This window comes from Lates calcarifer, linkage group LG8, assembly GCF_001640805.2.
Source record: "Lates calcarifer isolate ASB-BC8 linkage group LG8, TLL_Latcal_v3, whole genome shotgun sequence".
NCBI classification, from domain to species: Eukaryota; Metazoa; Chordata; class Actinopteri; family Centropomidae; genus Lates; species Lates calcarifer.
In genome coordinates this window covers 6864519-6885240 of record NC_066840.1, presented here as the reverse complement: position 1 = coordinate 6885240, position 20722 = coordinate 6864519, and the positions used below count along the sequence as shown (strand labels likewise).

The following is a 20722-nucleotide window of genomic DNA, read 5'->3' as shown; positions in this document are numbered from 1 at the left end:
AACAAAATAACATTCTCTTTATTTTTGAGTCATATCTCCCAGAGATACAAAAATTTAGAAAACATATATTACAAGCACTATGCAGTGTAATAACCACAGTATATCCTATACAAAAAGGCACATGCTTTGAATTTACTAAATCTCTGATAATTTTACAGTATTGACATCATCTTTAATACAGTAAGTGCCATGTGGCTGGAACGTTGCAGTCAGTTTGCTAGTCAAGAAACATGTGACCAGACAAAGGAAATGTCAGTGAAGAACATAAAGTGCCTCCATGTGTAGACGTTATCTAGGTTTTCACTACAAGTTGTCACCAGTTTCAGATTTATCTTTATCTGTGTAGTCACAAGACTTGTCCATGCTTACAGCCTTATCTGGATTTATAACAGTCTCTGCGTGGTCAGTATCAGGCTGACTGCCCTCCAGACTGACATCCTTTTCAATAGGATCTGCATGACCTTCTGTTTCTGTAGTGGGGGTGTTTTGTTCATCCTGAATGTCAGAATCAGTGTCTCCGGCGTGTCCTGTGATGTCACCTGCGTGTTTAGCAGGTATTTGACTGGGCATGCTGTGGTCAGTGTCAAAGTCTTCCCCATCTATTGGATTGTGGTAAGTTTGCAAAGTGTCAGTGGAGCTGCTGGAGTCTGAGATCTGCTCCTTCGCTGTATCAAAGGACTCAGTGAAAATACTATCACTGTATGACTGGCTAGCGATGGTGTCCGTCTCAGACCCATCCACATTGGCGCCATCTGTATCAGGAAGATGGTGATTGTGACCTTCTTTCCCATGAGCATCTCCAAGACTAGTGTCTATACATCTACCCTCTGTGTCTATATGGGTCATGCAAGTTCTTGGAGATGAGTCATCTTCATACTTTTCATCTTCAGGTATAGAATCGAAGATGCCGTTTCTCCTCAACAAACTTTCTGTTTGTCCCATATCTGCATCCGAGTCCTTCTCCCTTTCTTGGCCAGGCTCTGTGTCTGCATAGTCAGTGTTTTCCTCTCCAGCAGCAGTGCCTTCCTCACCAGCCAGGACTCTCTTCAGACTCTGGGCTCTGTCTCTGTAAACTTGGCAAAGCTGAGCGTCGGGCATGTGGTTGCCATGGATCTCTGCCAGCTTCATGTACACCACGTACAGAGCCTCAGGGTTAGTCTGGTCCTCCAGGGCTGCAGCCAGAGCCAACTGGAAGTAGCCCACTGCATCAAAGGCATCCTGGACAGAGAGTACAGTGCAGAGGTCAGAACAGGTCTCAGTGAAATTAAACACTAATGTTCATATGTGCATGCCGGATTCCGATCACCACCATTTGCTGTTTTTGACACCAGATAAAGCCAAAGGCAATGTCACTGTTGCTCTAGCAACATCCATATGAATGACACATGTATTTTTAGTCTCATACAGTAAAAGGTTTGACTTAAAAATCTAATCATAATTGAAAATGTGAGTCTGTTTTACTGTGGCGGATTTTCATGCTTTTATTTTGATGGAAATGAAAAGCATCTGTTTGCATTTCAGATTATGTCTTTAATCTGAGGAATGTACTGCACTGTTTGCTCATGCAACACTGTCGCAAAATATTTGTCCCCCAGTACCTTCAGTTTGTGTAAGGTGATATTTCCCAGTCTGCAGTAGACCTTAGCGTAGTAGCGAGCCTCCCTAGGGTGCTGCAGGACCGGGGGGCAGAGGGACAGGGACTTGAGGTAGTAGTTTTCCGCCATCTCGTACTGCTGCAGGCTGTAGTAAACTGTAGCCAGCCGGTGGTAGGCTGTCCTCTCATTCATACGCACAGCTAAAGAAAAACAACAATGGTGTCTGCTCACAATGTTGGTCTGTACTAGCTGCACTGTGGCTATTCCAGGTGGTTTTTCCATCTTCACTAACAGTCATAAGGTACTGCTTCTACTTTGTACCTGTTTTGCTGGCGACCTGAACAGCCAATGTAGCGTACTGCAGAGCCTCCTCCTGTTCTCCCTGGTTCATCAACAGCTCTGTCAATTTACTCAACAAACGAAACTCTGAGTGGATGTCCTTGATGCTGCGTGCAAATGGCAGACTGCCATCCTGTATATGAATAATTAGTTGAATTAGTGCCACTGAATTGAATCAGTGATGTTAAGATATCAACAATTTAAAGTCAGTTGGAACACTGTAGCTTTCAGATCCATCAGATGTAGTTTATGTTGCATCCTCTTACCCTGAAGAAAGGCAGTGAAGCCATGCGGTTTCTGTGACCTTTAAAGTAGACGTCTCCTGCTTCCTCGTAGATGCACATGGCAAAGTGAGGGTCATTCATCCTCAGGGCTGTCTTCACTGCTGCCTGTCAGTCAGTATTAATTGTATATTTAACATTAGACTGTGAAAGTAAACTATTTATAGTGTTTGCTCAGGAACAAGGATGGCTCTATACAATGAATACCAGATGAAAACACTCCCATCCCTCATTTAACCACTCCACTCTACACACTGTCACATATTCCCTCCTCCTCACCTGCAGGTACATGTCAGCCAGCTCGTCCTCCTGGATGAGGTAATAAATGCGCCCAACCTGTAGCCAGGTCTCTGACTCTTCCTCTCTCTTTCCCAAATCAATAGAAATCCTCAGGCTCTGCTTGGTGTAGTCCAGAGACTTCCGAGATGATCTGCACCCGCACGAGATGAAATTAAAAAAAATAAATAAATAAAAACCAGAGATGTTATGAAACTGGAGAGAGAGAATGAGAGTTAGTAAGAGAGAGAGGCAAAGACTCACTTCTCAGTGTTGAGTGAGAGGTAGAGGCTGCTGAGGATTTCCAGGTACTCCCCCTCCAGTCTCTTGTCCTTAAGCTCTCTGGATACTGACACACAGTGCTCATAGTAGACTATACTCTGACCATAAAGCAGCATGTCAGCATAAAGCCGACTCAGCACCTTAGCCACCACCATCTGACCTATGAGAAATACAGCAAAAATGTTACCAGTTTAAGGTATTGAATAAGTGCTATTATGAATGTGAATAAAGTTTTCCAAACATATACATGGTTATGGCTCATATGGTCATTTTTGGCCAATTTTAGCTCACAGACATATCAGTATCGGCACATACAGTATGTCAGCTGATAATTAACAAGTAGGAGGAGTGTGCTATTGCTACCTCACTAGCCATTTAAGTTGCAGGACAGAAATTACTGTATATGTTTCAGAGCATTTGGAGTCAGTTGCATTGTCTGTCCACCAGAGACCACTGACAAAATTTTCAGGTGACATGTTGCTCAGTGCATCTAATCTAATATAATATAATCTAATATAATATAATAATTTAAATTCAAATTGAAATTGGCCTCAAAAATCCACCTTTGATCTTTCTATAATAAACAATTTTTAAATATTTTTTACGCAAAATCACAAATTTGCCTCAAAGGGCTTTAGGGAAGAACACTGTTTTAGAATCAGAATTAAGAGGAACAATAATGTACAGAGAGAAAAGAGATTTTGTCTGTCTCATTTCAAATTTTACCTTATGTCTACAGAACTTACTGTGCAAGTTTCTGGCATGTAGTGCAATCAGTAAACCCATTTCGTAACATGCTCTGATATCCTGACTCCTCCCCCTGTCTTTGTAGCTCCGCCCCAGCCAAAGGTAGGTCTGAACGTGCTCCTCGTCTGTGGGGCTCTCCCAGAGTTCCATAAAAAGTTGTAGCGATCTGGTAATACATCACAGTAAATAAGTATTTGCAATCTCTGTCCTTGGAGTTTCTGTATTGTACAACTTGGAAAACGTACAGAAAGACAGATACCTGACAAGGAAGCGTTCTGCTACCCAAGATGCCTCCACATCCAGTGCCAGGCAGCCCAGGTTGGCCAGCGCCAGGGCCTGGTTCCTCTGATTACCACTCTCCCTGGAGATCACCAAGGCTGAGTGGAGATGCCAACCTGCCTCTGGGACTCGGCCCTGTCGCCTCAGACACAAAGCCAGGAGGTTGTGGATCACTCCTCGCTGTGTGGGACTGTCTGTACCCTGGAAGAGAGGTGCACACACAGAGTCACAGAGTATATGTGGCATTCACATAAAGGGACGGGTACAACCTACATTTTAAGTGCTTCTACAAATGTTTGGTAGGTGTACCTGAAGTGACGTGAGCAGTGGCTGCAGGACGGTCTGGGCCCTCTCAGCCTGTCCTGTCAACACTAGCAGCCACCCCAGCAGCACAGAGGCCTCAAAGCCCTCCTCCTCATTGATGTGACCGCCCGTCTCCACTGCTTGTTGAGCGCAGCGCACTGCGTTGTCTAGAGCATTGTACTGCTGGTACACCGAGGCCAATCCCAAACATAGGTCCCTTTGGGTCTTCATGTCCTCCCCTTGCTCAGCTATAGCCAGGGCTTGCTGAAGGTAAACCACGATCTGGGCAGGGAGCAGGGAGGTTCCTTCCTTCCAGCACGGGTTCAGGCGAACAGAGTTCCTGATAAATAGCTCAATCCTCTGGAAGGCGTCGTGGAGGGAGTGGTCTTGTCTTGAGTCCAGGCTCAGAGAGGCCAGTGCCAAGTAAGGCATGTATTTACGATGATAGAGCCAGCTCAAGAGCCAGCTGAGGTCCAAAGGAACTATGGGTCTCCCCTCGGCAACAGAGAGCGTCACTGAGAGAAACTGGAGTCGCTCTACAAAGGGAAGAGCATCATCTGTCTTCTTTAGTAGCAGGAAGAGGCTGGAGATGAGGTAGCAGACGCGAGCCTCCAGGATTTTGTCCCCCATCACCACCGACCTCCTCAGGATCAGCTTCAGCAGTTCGACCTCGTCCGTGGAGGTGAAGGCATGGCTGGGGAGACAGAGGAGCAGAGCGCTGGCCTTCTCCAGGGTCTGGGGCAGTTTGTCTGTCATGCGCTGCTTCAAATAGACAGCGGTGAGGTTTGTGAAAAGAGCGATGAGGAGAGGGGTGTCAGAGAAACTGTTCACACTAACACTCAGGGCCTCCTCATAGTACACCCGCGCCTGAGGAGGAGAGGAAACATAAAAACACAGCAGACATCGATTTTATTGCTATTATCTTATTGTGATATAAATGCCTTCATTTTCATTAAATTGTCTCTTTAGGCAACACACATATTTTAGAGATCTAGAAATGAAGTTCAAACCTGGGAGAGCTTTAGCTTCCTAGCACAGAGTCTACCCAGGAGAAAGCACGCCCGTCGATGTGCCCAGTGCATGCCCATCCTCTTGGCACACTCTCTAACACTCTCAAGGTGCCCCGAGAGCTCCTCCTCAGTCTTCCCACTGAAGGTCACCCACAGGAAGGAATACTGCAGGTCGTACAGGGGCAGGAAGTCCTCCTGGAAGAAATAACAAACAAAATATTTTTTGGTGAAAATAGAGTTACTGGGACTGACAAAAAGTGTAATTATCTGTATCCCTAAAATCATCCCAAAGGTGTTTCCTTACATGCACGGTAAAGACTGGGTTAACTAGAAATGTGCTAAATTGATTAACTTAGATTGACCAGATAACATTCTTGTATCCTTCACAACCCAAAGAACTGAGGGAAAGCTGTTTTTTGATAAATGAAAAGTTTCGAGAGTTACAGGCCAAGAAGATTACAGGTGAGTTGTAGATAAGAATGAAGGCGGTGCTAGCGGGACTGGTGCAAATGTGCACACGGGTTTATTGACTAAAAACTCATTTTGATATTGCAGTTACAATAAAACAATACAAAGAAGCTGTTCACCTCCTGATTCATCTTCATCTGCCATCAAGTCTAAATTGAATTCCTTAATGTTGCACTTGGTTATTTTCTATAAAAATGACCGAACAGTATCTAACAGAGACATAAAAATAGAGCAAAGAAAAAGATGAAAAAGAAAACTGTACTACTGTACAATCTTCTGGTTTGGCTTTGGGCCCTGTAAATAAATGATCTGTTGAACTGAGACTCTGACTGACCTGGAAGTGTTCATGGCTGAGCAGGGTCAGCGTGGGGTCACTGAGCTCGGACTCCTCCCCCTCCCAGCTGTTCTCCTCCAAGAAAAGCGGTGGATCTTCCTGGAACTCGTCCAGCTCTCTGAATGTGTCATCCAGAGTGAAGGACAGGCGTTCTCCCTCACGCGGCAGAGGATTGTGGGAGCGATAGAGGGACAGACGGGGAGAGGAATGAGAGAGAGAGGCGCGTGGGGAGGACTGGTACGGGGGTGTCCCTCCACTCCTCTCTGACATGACACTCTGACGTGTGCTCGAAGAAACCTTATGATCTGTGGGGAAAGGACAGATACAGTAGTCAAGTATATCAGTGCAGAGCAACAAAGTCTGTTAAACTTTCATTTTCAAGCTATTAGAATACATTAAGCTCATTAACAGCTGATTTCCATTACCATGTTTTGGTCGATTCCTGATGTACATGAAGTCAGTCTCATCCAGTCTGTCTGGAAACACACAAGGTAAATCAATTTAAGCATTAGTTTTCCAGTTGGGAGTAGAGATGGAAACTCTTTTTCCAAGAATGAATGAAACAGTACCACTATTTAGGGAACAAACACAAGCTGCACTTCAAATCAAACATGACCTATATTTCAGGTACAACCCCATGCTTATCTCTCGATCAGCCCAGTCAGTCGTTTACCTAGCCTGTACACAGAGCTGATATCAGATGAGAAGAGTCTTTCCAGCAGGCTGCCGTCACTTGGCTCAGAACTACATGGGTTGACCTGAGCCAGGCTGGCCCGCTCCTCCTCAGTCAGAAAGACCAATTGTCCGTCTCTGCGCAGGAGAAACAAAGGCAGCATTATTATCTCAGCAGTCTCCCCAGCCTCCTCACCCGATCCACCCTGCACAGACTGCAGATACACTAAATAGGATTTCATTAAAGTTTAGTGGACGACTATAAACAAGAGGTAACTAATGCGCGTTTGATCAAGATAAAGTGCTTTCAAGTTGAAATGACGCACAACATCATCAGACCAGTAAATTCAAGCCATGGCATGTAACCAAAAAAAAGTAGAACTTCTTACAGGGGCACAGCGTCCAGAGGTTTGACGTGGGCCTTGTGTATAAAACCGGTGTGTCCTGTGGATGTGTGTGTTCCTATGAACACGCCCAGGCCTCGGACTAGCAGACCCTGGATCTCCACAATGTCACCTTGGCTCAGCTGGAGCTCATCTGGCCCCATTGGACTGTAGTCAACCACTGCTACACAGGAACCCGTGACTGATATATTTGATGAGGAGAACAGGAGTAGGGCAAGAAAAAAACATGAGAGAAAATATGAGAGTATACAGAAACATTGTCTCATCATGAATATGATGATACAGTATAAGTATAAATAACTTAATGGTGTGCCTGTATTTCTATATGTATTTTTTAAAATCCCGTCAGTTCCTTTATTAAATGTGTGAGTTTGTCATTATGAATGAAACCTTTCCTGTTACATATATGGTCCATTGTTAATCTAAAAATCTTGATTAGTGCAGCTTTAAAGTAAGATTTGATTGGGATTATGGCATCTTTAAAATAACTCTGATGGAATAAGTTTTTGTTTGCAGGAAAATTAAACATGTATAGGGCAAGGAGGTTCTTGATTTTAGCACCAGAAGGCACCTAAGTAAAAAAATTTCAAATACCACACACAGTGGCTTTAAAATACCTATGTGATAATGCTATACAGTGCAGTGAGTTTTGTTTGTGAACATATGGTACTGTATATGTGTGTATGGCGTTACCAATTGGATGTTCAAATGGTTCCTTTTCTGTTGCTGCGCATCCAGTACTGCCGGGGTACTTCCTCAGGAACCACCTGACCAAACAGGAAGTACAGTTAACAAGATTATGCTCATTAATGTGTACAAATATCGAGCTAAAGTGCTGCTAAGTTCTTTCAGCCAAAAGTTTTGTCAGGAGAACATGTTGTTCTTGCTGTTTCGAAATCAAGGAATTTGTAACTGAAGCGGCTCATGTGAGGAACACATGTGACTCACTGATAGAAGGGGTAGGGCAGTGGCTGCATGGCATTGACTGGCACCAGGCCGTGTTTTCCTGTGGACAGCATGGTGCCCTCCCACATGTTGTCCTGCCCCGTGTCCTTCACCATCAGCAAGTCGTTCTTTTTGAATGACAGATGTTCCTCCTCGTCCTCATTGTGCTCACTTGTAAATAGCGCCTTTGCAAAGAAGGATCCTGCAGAGAGATTCATGTAAACTCACATTAGTAGAGAGATACAGCCCCCATCCACAATACATAAGCACACACACATACACACACATGCCAGCAAGCATGCATAAAACCAGATGCCTGAAGTGTTTTCAGAAAGTGGTTTTGTGTTGGTAAAAGTCACCACACTTAAGTTAAAGATCAGCAAAATTGCTACAGCTACTGCGTCCTCATTCAGTCACTTGCAAATGATGGATGTTTCATAACCCCCCTAATGTAATTCTCATCACTATTTGCTAGCGCTGCAGTCCTATTATACGTCTCCATGAAGCTTGTTGCCTGGGGGAAATGTTCAGGAGAAATAAGTGATGTCTGTGTAGACCAGGACAGAGGAAATCAATACACATTCTTAGAGGCAAGTAGTATAATAGTTTTCTTTGAGCAGAACACTGACTAATTTTGTAATACAAAAAGAGCAAATTGTTAAAATTCAGTGATTTAATTTAATTATTATTACATAATGCTAAAAACAGTTTGGGTCATACAAACAGAAACTGGATTATATTGCTGTCTTGTATTTAGAAGTCCATAGTTGTTTAGGCAATACACAGTGAAGCATGAGGGGGCTCTCTCAACCAACTGTAAGGCCTCTATTGCAGTGATATGTTCAAAGTCACGTGCAGCACTCTGTTCGGTGAGTCTTTCTTAGAGTTAATTGGGGTCAGTGAAAAATGTACAAAAAGTAAAGGGATCAAATGTCAGCAGAAATCAGTTACTCTATAATTACAGTGACCAGATTTAAGACGTGTCCGACAATGACTACTTCTTCTTTTAGAAAGCTTTTGGAGGAAAAAAAAAAACACATTTTAATTTTGACAGTGTAAGCACATGCTGCCTTGTCACTGTCATCAATAATTGTAAGCATTTTAAAACAGAGCCACAAGATAAAACACTGATCAGTTTTGAATCAGCTCAAATTTTGGCATCTTTAGAAGAGGATTAATAATTTCGCAGGTGACCCTTTTCACTCTCTCAACCTCTGTGTTAATTACTAAACTGTTCATAAAACGTTCAGCAAGCTCCCACTAATTGACTGACATCACAACATGGCATTACTGACCTTCCTGGAGTAGAAGTCCCAGGTAGAGGGTGGCCAGATGTTCCTCATCCACACTCACATTGATCTCCAAATCAGTGAGCAGCTCTGGGTCCAGCCAGACTGACTGATCACACAGGAAGTTCTCCAAGCAGCGAGCCACATAGCCTGAGACAGAGCACACACAAAAATCCAATTTAAATACTACTAATACATTTTATGGTAATATCACCTTATCACAAACCAATAAAACTGTGCTACACAACTATGATGATTAATAGTTGATATGATAGTTGTTAGAGTTAGGCAGAATACAATGCAAAAGTGCAGAAGGAGAAAAGATTTGTTTATATGCAATCCTTAAAGGTGCTGTAAGTAAGTTTTTGCTTTCGCTTCACAGCCAACATTAGCTTTAACATTTGTTCATTCAACATTTGTTAACTCCTGTTTCAAGTTGAGTTGAAAAAAACATATTAAGGGAGTATTTTCACTCAATAAACTCGGCCAGTCTGTTTCTTTAGGACTGGGTTTGTGTGGTTTGAACAGATTTGCGCCACAGTGGCTGGCAAGCAACATAATCAAACAACCCCTCAAGTGCTATCAGATTCTGATTCAAATGTCACTAAATCCTGATTAGTGCCAAAAGTACATCACCATCTCCCAACCCACTTCAATTTTTGAGAAGACAAAATAAATACAAAAACAGTTTTAACTATGGAATAAAATGATGTGTTCTAGCAGGACTCAACTGCTCAGAGTAAATAAAATCTTATTGACAAAATACGTTTTCAAGGCTTTCAAGAAAATTAAAATGGTCATGGTTTCTTACCCAATGCTAAGTAAGTTGAAAACTTCCAGATTTCCTCCACAGTCTTGAATGTGAGTACAAAGCTATCCTTCTCAGCGTGGACAGACACCAGACGTGCAGACAAGTCCTGAGGAAACAAAGTCTCATGTTTCATTATCAGTGCAGCTACCCATCTCCATATAGAGTACAATACATACACAATATAATATATCACATTGGATTATATTATCATATCATAGTGCACCTTATTCTTCATTATGATATCAGAAGGTTTGAGTAGTACAGTAATGTCTATGTAATGCCTGCATTGTCAGGTCTCACTTACTTTAAAGAGCTGGATGACGTCCTGGCTGTTGCTCTCCACTACTCGCAGTCGTGTGCGCAGTGCCTCTTGCAGGGTTCGGTCAGGATCCACACTGGAGCGCCTCCGCCCAGTGAATAACAGCACAATTTCTGAGAGAAGGACGAGGAGTTCTGTGATTAATCACCCTAAGATTAGATTGTTTCTCCTTGTGAATTAAAATGGAATATAAACAAATCCAATGCAAATAAGCTGAGAAGAAAAATAATCTTACAGAACGAGAGAGAGGGCCTATCATCCATTTTGCAAGAAAAAGCAGTTGTATTCCTAATAATGCTTCTGTTAGTTAAATTAATTCTTCACACTTGTACAAATAGGTTGTTGTATTTTCTGTCTGTAATCACTGAGGGGGAAAAAAATAAAATCAAGACTAAAATGAAATCTTTTGTTCTCAACTCTGGAAAGACAAAACTTTCAAGAGTTCATTAAAGATTTTCTACGAGAGCTCATGTTTCTGTGAGATGCTTTGTGAGCACAATGTTATTCCCTGGAGGAATAACATAGCTATTAGGCTTCTTACTGGACTCTTAGTGTGGCCATTTAAATCCATTTGAGAGGAAGAACCTGGGGGAATGTGATGGATGGACCTAAACTGCTGAGTGAGTCAAACATTAGTGGACAGGGAAATGTGCTTCATCATTATGCATAAATATAATATGCGTGGGGAATACTTCTGTATATGAAATATAACTGGTTTAGACCATCTAATGTAAAAGCTACAAGACCAGGCAATGGTTAAATGAACCTGAGGAGAATTTCTCTCCCAGTGACACTGTGCTTCCTCTGAAGAACGCTTCCTTCCTCTTCCAGTAGCTGTCAGGCTCCACCCCACCTTCACCTGATTCCACCACTGGACCGTCCTCCTCCTCACCTGCGCCTGAAAGAGGAAACAAAATCAGGGCCAAGGCCAAAGGAAGAGCATACCGTACATGACTTTTCTTTATGCACTGGTTAAGCCAGTGTTTCCTAAACAGCAAATTTTATTTAGGGTTTTTTTTGTTGTTGTTTGATAAAGACAGGTGTGTGGAGTGTGGAAACAATTTTTATCAAAATGGTCATCACAAGAGATGCAATCATAATGCAATTCCCAGACTGCAGTGGAGAATTAACTGGAAATGCTACCAGATGACACAAGATGCAATCACTGTTTTGCCAAATAAAAGAACATTCGTGTGTGCTGCCAGTATTTAGTCATATGGTACAAGTTGAACATAAGAATTAGAGCTGATTTTTTTTTTTTTTTTTTGTCTGATGTACCTCCATAGTCCTGGAAGATAAACTTCAATTTTCACCTATCCCACCCATCATATATTGCAAATGTTCTCATTTCATTTCATTTTATTTATTTCTTTTTATTTAACACTATTAACTGTATAAAGGGGACATTGTTATTCTATTTATTTTATACAACTAATCTGTCATTTGGGTTAGTTTGGTCTTGGATTACATTTTCAGCCATTTATATAGTACTTTTGGTTACTTATAAGTATTATCTGTTAATGTTAAGCTTAATCTAAGCACATAAACAGGATCTTAGTTTTTAAACCTATAAATATCAGCCAGATGGATGCATATAATAGCTGGCTATAGCAGTAAAGTAGTGACGGGCTTCCCCTGGTTTGTTCCATTGTGCAAGGAGGATGTCCCAAACACTTCCTCAGTTTGTGACCACAGCACAGCTCCTTCCTAAAAAAGCCTCACGATATTGTTTGTGCTCCAAACTAATGGGGAGAGTAGTCTATTACAATACGATTTCAAACTGATAGAGAGGTTCTACAACAACCGGCCTTTCTGTGCAACATACTCTACCTTGAGTCATGATGTCATTTCCTGAGAAGTGTTCATTTGTTCCCCCAAGAGTATACGGTGGTTCCCTCCAAAGAGCATCCAGCTCCGCAGGAGAGATGTCTGTAAAAGTGGAAGCAAATCAGTGTTGGATCTGAGCATAAAGAACACATTTACTCCCATCTGTGCCCCTTTTAAATCAATGAATCATCAAATACTTCAAAAGTTGTATACAGTTCAAATATCATATCCATGTATCTTAAAGGAATAGTTAAATATTTTGGGAAATGTGCATATTTGCTTTCTTGCCGATAGTTGGAGGAGGAGATTGATACCACTGCAATGTTCGTATGGTAAATATGACACTGCAGCTGCATTACTACAGCTGGTTGGCTTAGCTTAGCATAAAGACTCCATAGGAATCTAGCTAGGTGCAAAGGTAGTAGCACCTCCAAAGATCACTAATGCTTTGCAGTATAAAAACTGCAGTGTAAAAATGTCAGATTGCCCTTTTATAGGGGTTAACCTATATGCTGGACTATTTCTCAGCTGGGAGCAGTTTTCAGAGACTCCAGCAGAGACTCCAGAAAGGTACAGCTAGGAGATACTCCAGCACATAAGTCTCTGTGAAATGGCAAACTGTCAGTTAGGACTGTGACTGTTAGTTTTTGTACAGATTAAATACAGGAAATATAACATGTAAATCAGTGAGCTTTATAGGGGTTTGTAGTGGTTGTATTCAGGCTAGCTGTTTCCAGTCTTTTGCTAAACTCTGCTAACTGATCCAAGTAAGGCTCCTGGCTGTAGCTTCAGCCTACAGGTCTGGGAGTGGTATTGATCTTCTCATCTTGGAAAGAAAGTGAATATTTCTCAAAATGTCAAACTATTCTTTTAAAGAAAATAGGCTTCTGGGTGGTGGGTAGAGAGTTAATGTCACTGGGGGAGATGGGTGCAGCAGTTTACATTGGAAACACCAAGTCTGAGCCACTGGTTAGTGTAAGGAGTTATTGGGGCGTGGGGTGGGGGTAACAACACACACACACACACACAGGCCCGGCACAGACACACAGCTGCACTGACATCAGAAAAACCTCCAGGCTCAAACAGCTGCCCTGCCCCTGACTCCTGAGAGCACTCTTTTATGTCAGCACAGTCACATGTCTTCAGACATACAGTCAGACACCATTTAAAATGACAAGGGGAGATATTATCGACCACAGAGCAACAGAAATTGTGATACATCTGATTTAAATGCCACTATTCTTCATTTTCAACATGCTTTGTCAGTGCAAAAACACAACAGAACAGTATTATCTTGATGCAGAGCATTCACAACAAGACAATGGGGCGCACAACTTAGTAACACAATGCAACATGACATTAGGCTGAAGAGGACAACAGCCTATTCTTTCCCATCCTACTACACGGCACAGTTAGCACTAACAGGACTGCTTGAGTCAACACAAGCACAGTCATGCTGCTACAGTACAGAAACACACCATGCCCTCTTTACCTTCTTGGCTAAATGTGTTACCCATGTCGCATATAGACCTATGCTCCTGTCTATCTGAATGCAGCAGTCCGTCTCATGACGGTACAGTAGTAGCACAGAGAGACAGGCTGGGACCGACCTGTGAAGGAGGAGAGGCAGACTTTGATGAGCGGTCCACAGCAGGAAGAGTTGAGCAGCGGTCTGCAGCAACAAGACGCCATCTGGCCCAAGAGCCGGCAGCTCCCAGAGATCAATGCCATCCCATCACTCCCCCCCAGCCTCTTTAACAAAAAACTCACTCTCTTCCTCCCTGTTGGACAAGTCCTGTTTCCCTTCCTATGTCTGTGTTCCCTTTCCTGCCCCACTCACTCACTCTCTCTCTCCACCAGTTTGTGTTTACTGGATGTATCTCTTCTGTCCCAGTGCAAACCTTATCTCTTCGTCTGCTTTCCCTTTGTAATCCTTCTGTCTCTCGCTGTCTCCATCTCCCTCCTCCCACCAGCATCTCTCTCTCTTCGGTAGCTGCCCAGTTAGTCAGTGAATGCACAAAGCACTCCCTGCGACTGGTATGAGTGTGTGTGTGTGGGGGGCAGGCCTGAGTGAGAGTTTCCCTATGTGTTGTGTACGTGTCTGGGTCAGTGAAAATATGCACAGAATGTGTGTCACAAAGACAATGTGTGAGTCTTTTGTGTGTGTTGCTGGGAGAATGTATTGCTGATCCACTGTAAAGCAATGCCACACAGGGACAGGCTGCAAGGTCAGAGCGCGGGGTGGGGTGAGGTGGGGGGGTGGGGAGGTTGCCCGGTGGCTTAGATCAAGGATCAGTTTATCCACATAACACAGTTCAACACAACTTTCCTCTCTGCTATCAGACTGACAGATGACAAGACATCAGCACACCAGGACAGTATCATCATGAGGTCACCATGAGGAGAAGGATGGAGATCCAATAAGGATTCATGAAATTACAGTCATGGCGGTTATGACTGCTCAAGGCTCCATTATGATGTAGACATTAAAGAGGGATGTGTACAATACAAAATGTACTGTCATGGTGAGGTCAGAATCACTGCCCTTATGTGACCCTTTATTATCTCAGAAGGAAAAGCCTATTAAGTGGCAACAGCTTCCTTCAGAGTGTGAATTTCTTAGTGTTTTTAACTAAGAAATAAAAAAGCTGATATTTTGATTTCCTCTTCAGTACATTGAGTGTAGACAGAGGCCTGTAGTTCAATGGCAGTAATCTAATGTAATTAGCCAGTAAGCACAAAGCGTTCACTCAGGCAGTAGCAAATCATCTGGTTAGTGTCAGAATTCAACACCACATTGGGAGCACTGAGTCATGATCTGGGTGTGTCATGATAATGTATTACTGACGGTGTTCATGTTTAACCATAGTGTTTCATTTATTTCATTTAACCTGTGAAAATAATTCCTTTACTGACACTAACACATCATCACCTTTGATATGGATAAGTTGATATGGCAAACTTATCAGCAAACAGCTGCTTATTTACACACCCCACAGACACAGAGCAACATTATGATTCATTTTAAGTCTTGTGTCTTACCACTTGGCAAATGTAAGGGCAATTCTCTCTCTTTTAGCTCTGTTTTTGGTCCCTACCAACTTCAGAAGGAAATAATTGCCTCTTTAGCTGCTCAATGTGCCACTATATGTCCACCACTTGTCAGTCTGCTGTTTAATGCTGAGTCAACAGTCAAACAGCTGTCTGCTGTGGCCAGAAACAACACAATGAGAGCAGTGAGACTGAACCCAAACAGTGAAGTTGTTAGTACAAGAATATTACATGTAAGTTTTTTTCTGCTGCCAAATGGTTTCATACTGGGACTGGGTGGTGGTCATTGTCACTTGCCAAGAGCTTCAGCCATTGTCACTGTTCATAATACAAAAGGATAGATTACACCCTCTGAGCTGCAGTACTTCTTCAGGGCAGCCTGGACACTTCAGTGACTCACTAGGGCCGACCAGGTCAGGGTTAGCTGGTTAGCATGTTGTAACTTCAGTAGTGGAAAATATAAATAGAAGCAAAACAAGAGTTAACATTACAGCTGGAGACAGCTCTCGGCAATTAAAGGAATAAAGTTTAATGCTGATCTTGCAAAGTTTTTTCCAGACTGGTAAGTAAAGAGTTGCCACTAATACTGACTATGTAGCGATAGGAAAAACTTACAAATATCTCCTCTACAGAACCTCTTGATAGGACAAAAAGAATAAGCTGATATTGATTCTATGTTACTCTATAAAAGAATAACAAATAAGACAAAGTTGGATAAAACTATGCGATATATATACTATACTGAGTGATTCAACCTCTTCTGTATACATAGTGGCTGTAATATGGGCATTGTTTTAAAATATAGCAATATTATAATTTAGATTCTGTTAGCTAAGCCTGTAATGCCACTACACTTTACTAAACAGATTCAAAATCTGTAGGGACTTTGGGAATATTATGGCTTGAAATGGCAAACTAGGTGAACATCGTGCAGCAGCAGGAATGTTTTATGAAATATTAAAACACATTTTTACAGAAAAGTTGTCAACCTCAACCATAATGCTTCCATCTAACACACAAAACTGAACCAGCAGATTGTCAAGTAAAGCTTATATACCCTATACCTATCTAATGTGAATGGACAATGCAATCCAAATAATGGAAAGCAGGCCCCTGCATCTTTGTACTGAGTAAAACAGCACTTTTTGCAAGGCAGAGAAGTCTCTGCCTTGCACACAGTAATCAATATTGAATTTCAAGCTTTATTATTTTAAGTAATCTGTGTAAGAATGAACTGACATTGCATGAATAAGCCACGAATTGATGTTGATGAGCCAGTTTTAAAGTAAAGGATTTTTTTTATTTTTAGGATGATGTCAGATTTGGTTTTTGATGTCAGATGCAGATTCCTGCTCAGGAGCTGTATTTTTAGCTAAATGTGAACTTTAAGGGTTCAGATGTGGAGGCTAGTGGGTCTGAAAAATCTTTAAAGGGGTTTTTGAAAAATATATTTTGAAAAAGGGCCAAATTGAAGTAGCAGAGGCTGAAAACTTTTTAACCCATTGTATGACTCAAGTTCCAAAAACACTGGATCCCACAGTTTCCATAATGCAAATGAACAGCCAAAAAAACCAAAACACAAAACAGGTTGAACACATGAATGCATACTGTTCCGGTGGTTATAAGATTGTAACTAAAGAGGAACAAACCAACTTATTTGATGTGGTGATGTGTGGAAATGACCTGATTTAACACAGGGACAAAGATGCTCTGAGCATGATGCACTATGTGACTTCTGTCAGCTGCCACTGTGTGTAATCACTGATCGAGGAAAACAAAAGCATAACATTTCTCCATCCTTTGTGGCCTGATCGTTCTGCTGCTTTAGCACATTGGAGACGAAGAGGCTGATATCCTTGTCCGAGACCAGTCTCTTCATCTTGTTTATGTGGTGGCTGAATGGTCACGACAGAATCAGTGCGTGTGTATTTGGTGAGGCATAAAGCCGTAAACAGGCCGGAGGCGTGTCGGGGCATATCCTGACAGTCTTCCAGACTCCCCTGCTTGTTTCTCATAGTGCAACAGATTCTGTCTAATCTAATAAACACAGACTGCTCAAGGCTGATATGTGCGGTCACATGCTAGGCCTTTGTTAGCACCAAAAGCTGCACAAGTAGCAGTGGTTGTCTCCAGTGACAACCGCTTTTAAACATGCATAGATTGCGGAGAAAACAATGCAATCTGATTTCTGGGGATGCTGAAAAAGTCCCAATATCCTCTTTTACTGAACACCTGTGGCTCTAGCTATTGTTTCCTTGTAGCTGGAGTGTCAAAACCCTTCCTGTCCAGCACTACTGCCTCACTAAAATCTCATATAAACAGTACATATGATTACAGGCATGTTAAGCCACAAACACAGTATGATGGGGGGTTGATGAGTTCCAGTGACCACATACCATAAATGACCTCCACACAATCCAAAACCACAGCAAAAGCCTGCTCTGGAATTGTGACACTCGGCAGTCCATGACAATAACACTCAACCCTAATTAGAAACATATGGTGTCAGCAGCGTCTGGCTGTGTTCAAATACATACCGAGGGGGGTTCCTTTGGGTTGTTTGTGACTGTGTATGCGTTTGTGTACAATCTGGGTTTGTAGATTTGGAATATGTGGCACAGTGGTAAAGGAGAGAGTAATATGAGAAAGGGGTTTGGGGCTCTAAGTTTAGACTAACCCCCTGTTAGTTCACTCACATGCCTGTGTGTCTAGGGCAAAGCTCCCTGCAAGGAGATTCCCACACTGTTGCATAGCGGCATTTGTACAACACTGAAACAAACATCATGGAACCATAATCATTTTATTTTCACGAGCTAATATTCTTTCATTCATTAGCAATAGAACAGAGACATGAGAAGACTTTATATTGTCACGTATGTGTCTACTTTTCTGCTCTTCAAGAGACTTTGGAAGCATTTACACAAATTATCAAGCCACCAGTGAAGGAACTGTAATGACTACATGACAGTCGCTGCCCATTTAAAGCTTTACCTCCCATCCAATAACCTGTTGACTGACAGCAATTTTATGGTAATGTGGCTAAGTGCAAAGTACAGCTGTGTTAAACCTGCCAAACAGAGGAAAGTTCATGACACAGGAAGAATTCCATATTTAAAAAAAAAAAAAAACAACTCTTACCTCTGTGTTGCCGCCAGCTATCCCTCCTCAATTCATTCCTCAAGTGCGTGGCAGAATGTGTGGGTACCTATGTATCTCTGTATGTGTGCATATGCGTTTGTTTGTGGGTGTGTGTGTGTGTGTGTGTGTGTGCCTGTGTATGGTTTCACCATTTAACTGGTGAGCTGCATCTCATGACAGCTGCTGAAACTGCCGTCATTCTCCACTGTCAGCCCAAAAAGCACAGGAGAGGAAAAACCAGAAAGAGAAAATATGAGTGCGTAAGTCAGTGAGAGTGGGCGAGTGTGTGTATGTGTGTGTGTGTGTGTGTGTGTATATGTGCCTTTGAGCGCTACAGAGGCTATCCCAGATGGCGTGTCACTGACTGAGGAAGTTTTTTTGCTGTTGACTCCTCCCATTATTTCTTCAGGAGGAGGGTACAGCTTCCCCTCTCTCTCTCTCTCTCTCTCTCTCTCTCTCTCTCTCTCTCTCTCTCTCTCTCTCACTCACCCCTATCCCCACACACTCATGTGCACACATGTACACACACACTTCCCCTCCCTGTCAAAATGTGGAAACATATAAACAGGACTGAATCAGTGAGAGGAGGTCAGCCTACACTTTAATCTACCTTGTGAGAGCTCATAAACCCAAAGCAATTGTGTGACACCTCTTCCCATTTAGAGAAGCAAAAGAACAATAAGAACAACTTATTTCCTCATTCTACCACACCAGTCACACCAGTTTGGTTTCACACACCCGCACTTATAGGATGACACCAGCTTAAAAGCACAAACAATCAGCTGGTTCACACAACTGTTTCAGCCCATACCTGAGAAATCACTCGTCTTCATTCCAAAGGCGTAGCGCGTTCACCCGGTCCTGTCTATCGAGTTATTAGCATTCCACTAAATGAGCTGTAATGCCTGGAAGTGTGAAGTATTTACCCTCATGTGCTACATGACAGTGCAAAACAAAGGGATATAACAGTGACCTTATCGCTGACACTCTTTCACTTTCTGGGTCATGTCCATCCCTATCTGGTGAGGGGAGATAATAATCCCCTGGCCAGCGGTGCTTTGCTTTCTTGTGTTTTTTTGTGCCTGCTTAGTTAAATATAAACTCTGGAACTGATTGTGTATCCCCAGCCCCCAGTGCGCCATGACAAAGTCACCCTGAACCATAGAATATCAGCCCTGCGCTGCACATGTGATCATGCAATTGGCTATGCAAGGCTGCAGGACGCAGACCATTTATTCTGCTCTGTTTGCAAAAGCGTGTGCGTGTGTACGTGTGTTTGTGCGAGGCAAAGAAAGTGAGGGAATGTGGTTGTATTGAATGGCAACAAATTACAAATAGGCAGGAATGGGTGGAGATAGCAGCGTAACATTACTGGGTTGATGGTGTGTGTGTGTGTGTGTGTGTGTGTGTGTGTGTGTCTACTTTCCCCAGGCCATGTGGCTGGACAAAGGGCAAGGATTGAGAGGGTTAGCGAAGAATGCAGCATATTGCTGATCAGTGCTACTGATAGCAGACACATGGCCTGAGTGTGACAAACAAAAGACACTTTACCTCCAACAGAAAAACACTGAGTGGATGATTAGGCCGCAGAATGTGGCAATATACCGGGACTGCAACAGAACAAGATCATGTCATGTGTTCTGCAGTTTCAAAAAAGGCATAACTTGTCTGGTGAGCTTAATAAAACAGTCTCCGTTAAAAGGAGAAGAGTGATGTCAGCAATGTGCAGCTTTATTCCAGTAATAACACGTATCAGGGGATGTTTACCTTTATTGTTGATCAAGGGGCGCTGGTGCCTTTGCAGACAGTGACAACACTGTGTTGACCTGACGGCCTCCTGCCCCACTGCGTTCAGTGCACAGGAAGGCCAGCTTCCTGTTTTTCTGCCCCATCAGTTTAGAGGACAAAAGCATAACACAGGATTGACACAGGAGCACAATCAGCACCCAGGGCAGGTCAGGCCCACAGGGCACCCACCTACATGCTGCCGCACACACACAGATAAACACACCCTGATGAAGATAGTTTTTCAGTCAATCATTATCCATACTGATCGTAATCAGCTTTGACCAGGGCTTGGTCAGTAAACACTCCATGATGATGGAATTTAGAAATCAGCTTTTATCACATGCAATGCATTTCTTTTTTCAATGTTAAAATCCACACCATAGTTTAACAAAGCTCCCTGAAACTGTGAGCAAAACTGTGTGAGGGAGTAAAGCAGATTAAAGAACAAAGACGGAACATCTTGTACAACCGCTGAGCTCCAGAACCAAGGAGTTAAGACTGTGCATGGCAGCAGAGGGAGAGAGAGAGAGAGAGAGAGAGAGAGAGAGAGAGAGAGAGAGAGAG

The 20722-nt window shown here is 42.7% G+C and overlaps 1 protein-coding gene across 4 annotated transcripts; it reads right to left on the bottom strand.

The window, feature by feature from the left end:
• sh3tc2 (SH3 domain and tetratricopeptide repeats 2) lies at positions 1-19386 on the bottom strand. Of its 4 annotated transcripts, none has more exons than XM_018675509.2 (22): positions 19182-19386; positions 12185-12283; positions 11121-11252; positions 10340-10467; positions 10036-10141; positions 9231-9374; positions 7939-8137; positions 7684-7757; positions 6976-7171; positions 6588-6724; positions 6340-6390; positions 5915-6219; positions 5113-5307; positions 4109-4969; positions 3780-4000; positions 3520-3686; positions 2756-2933; positions 2495-2645; positions 2201-2323; positions 1917-2067; positions 1599-1795; positions 1-1218 (listed from the first exon to the last, which is right to left on the bottom strand). In XM_018675509.2, the coding sequence occupies exons 1-22, from the start codon at positions 19201-19203 to the stop codon at positions 304-306; spliced, it is 4752 nt and encodes a 1583-aa protein (XP_018531025.1). In that variant the 5' UTR covers positions 19204-19386; the 3' UTR covers positions 1-303. The 4 variants fall into 4 exon arrangements, with proteins under 4 accessions (XP_018531025.1, XP_018531026.1, XP_018531023.1 ...); XM_018675510.2 differs by lacking the exon at positions 19182-19386 and adding an exon at positions 18371-18739; XM_018675507.2 differs by lacking the exon at positions 19182-19386 and adding an exon at positions 13792-14134.
• Positions 19387-20722: the final 1336 nt, after the last annotated feature.

Excerpts from the sequence above, each read along its gene's own strand:
- sh3tc2 (XM_018675507.2), bottom strand. The coding sequence starts at position 13,912 with ATGGCATTGATCTCTGGGAGCTGCCGGCTCTTGGGCCAGATGGCGTCT. Across the intron at positions 10,142-10,339 it reads ACGTCATCCAGCTCTTTAAA|GACTTGTCTGCACGTCTGGT; the intron begins GTAAGTGAGACC and ends TTGTTTCCTCAG. Across the intron at positions 3,687-3,779 it reads GCAGAACGCTTCCTTGTCAG|ATCGCTACAACTTTTTATGG; the intron begins GTATCTGTCTTT and ends ATGTATTACCAG.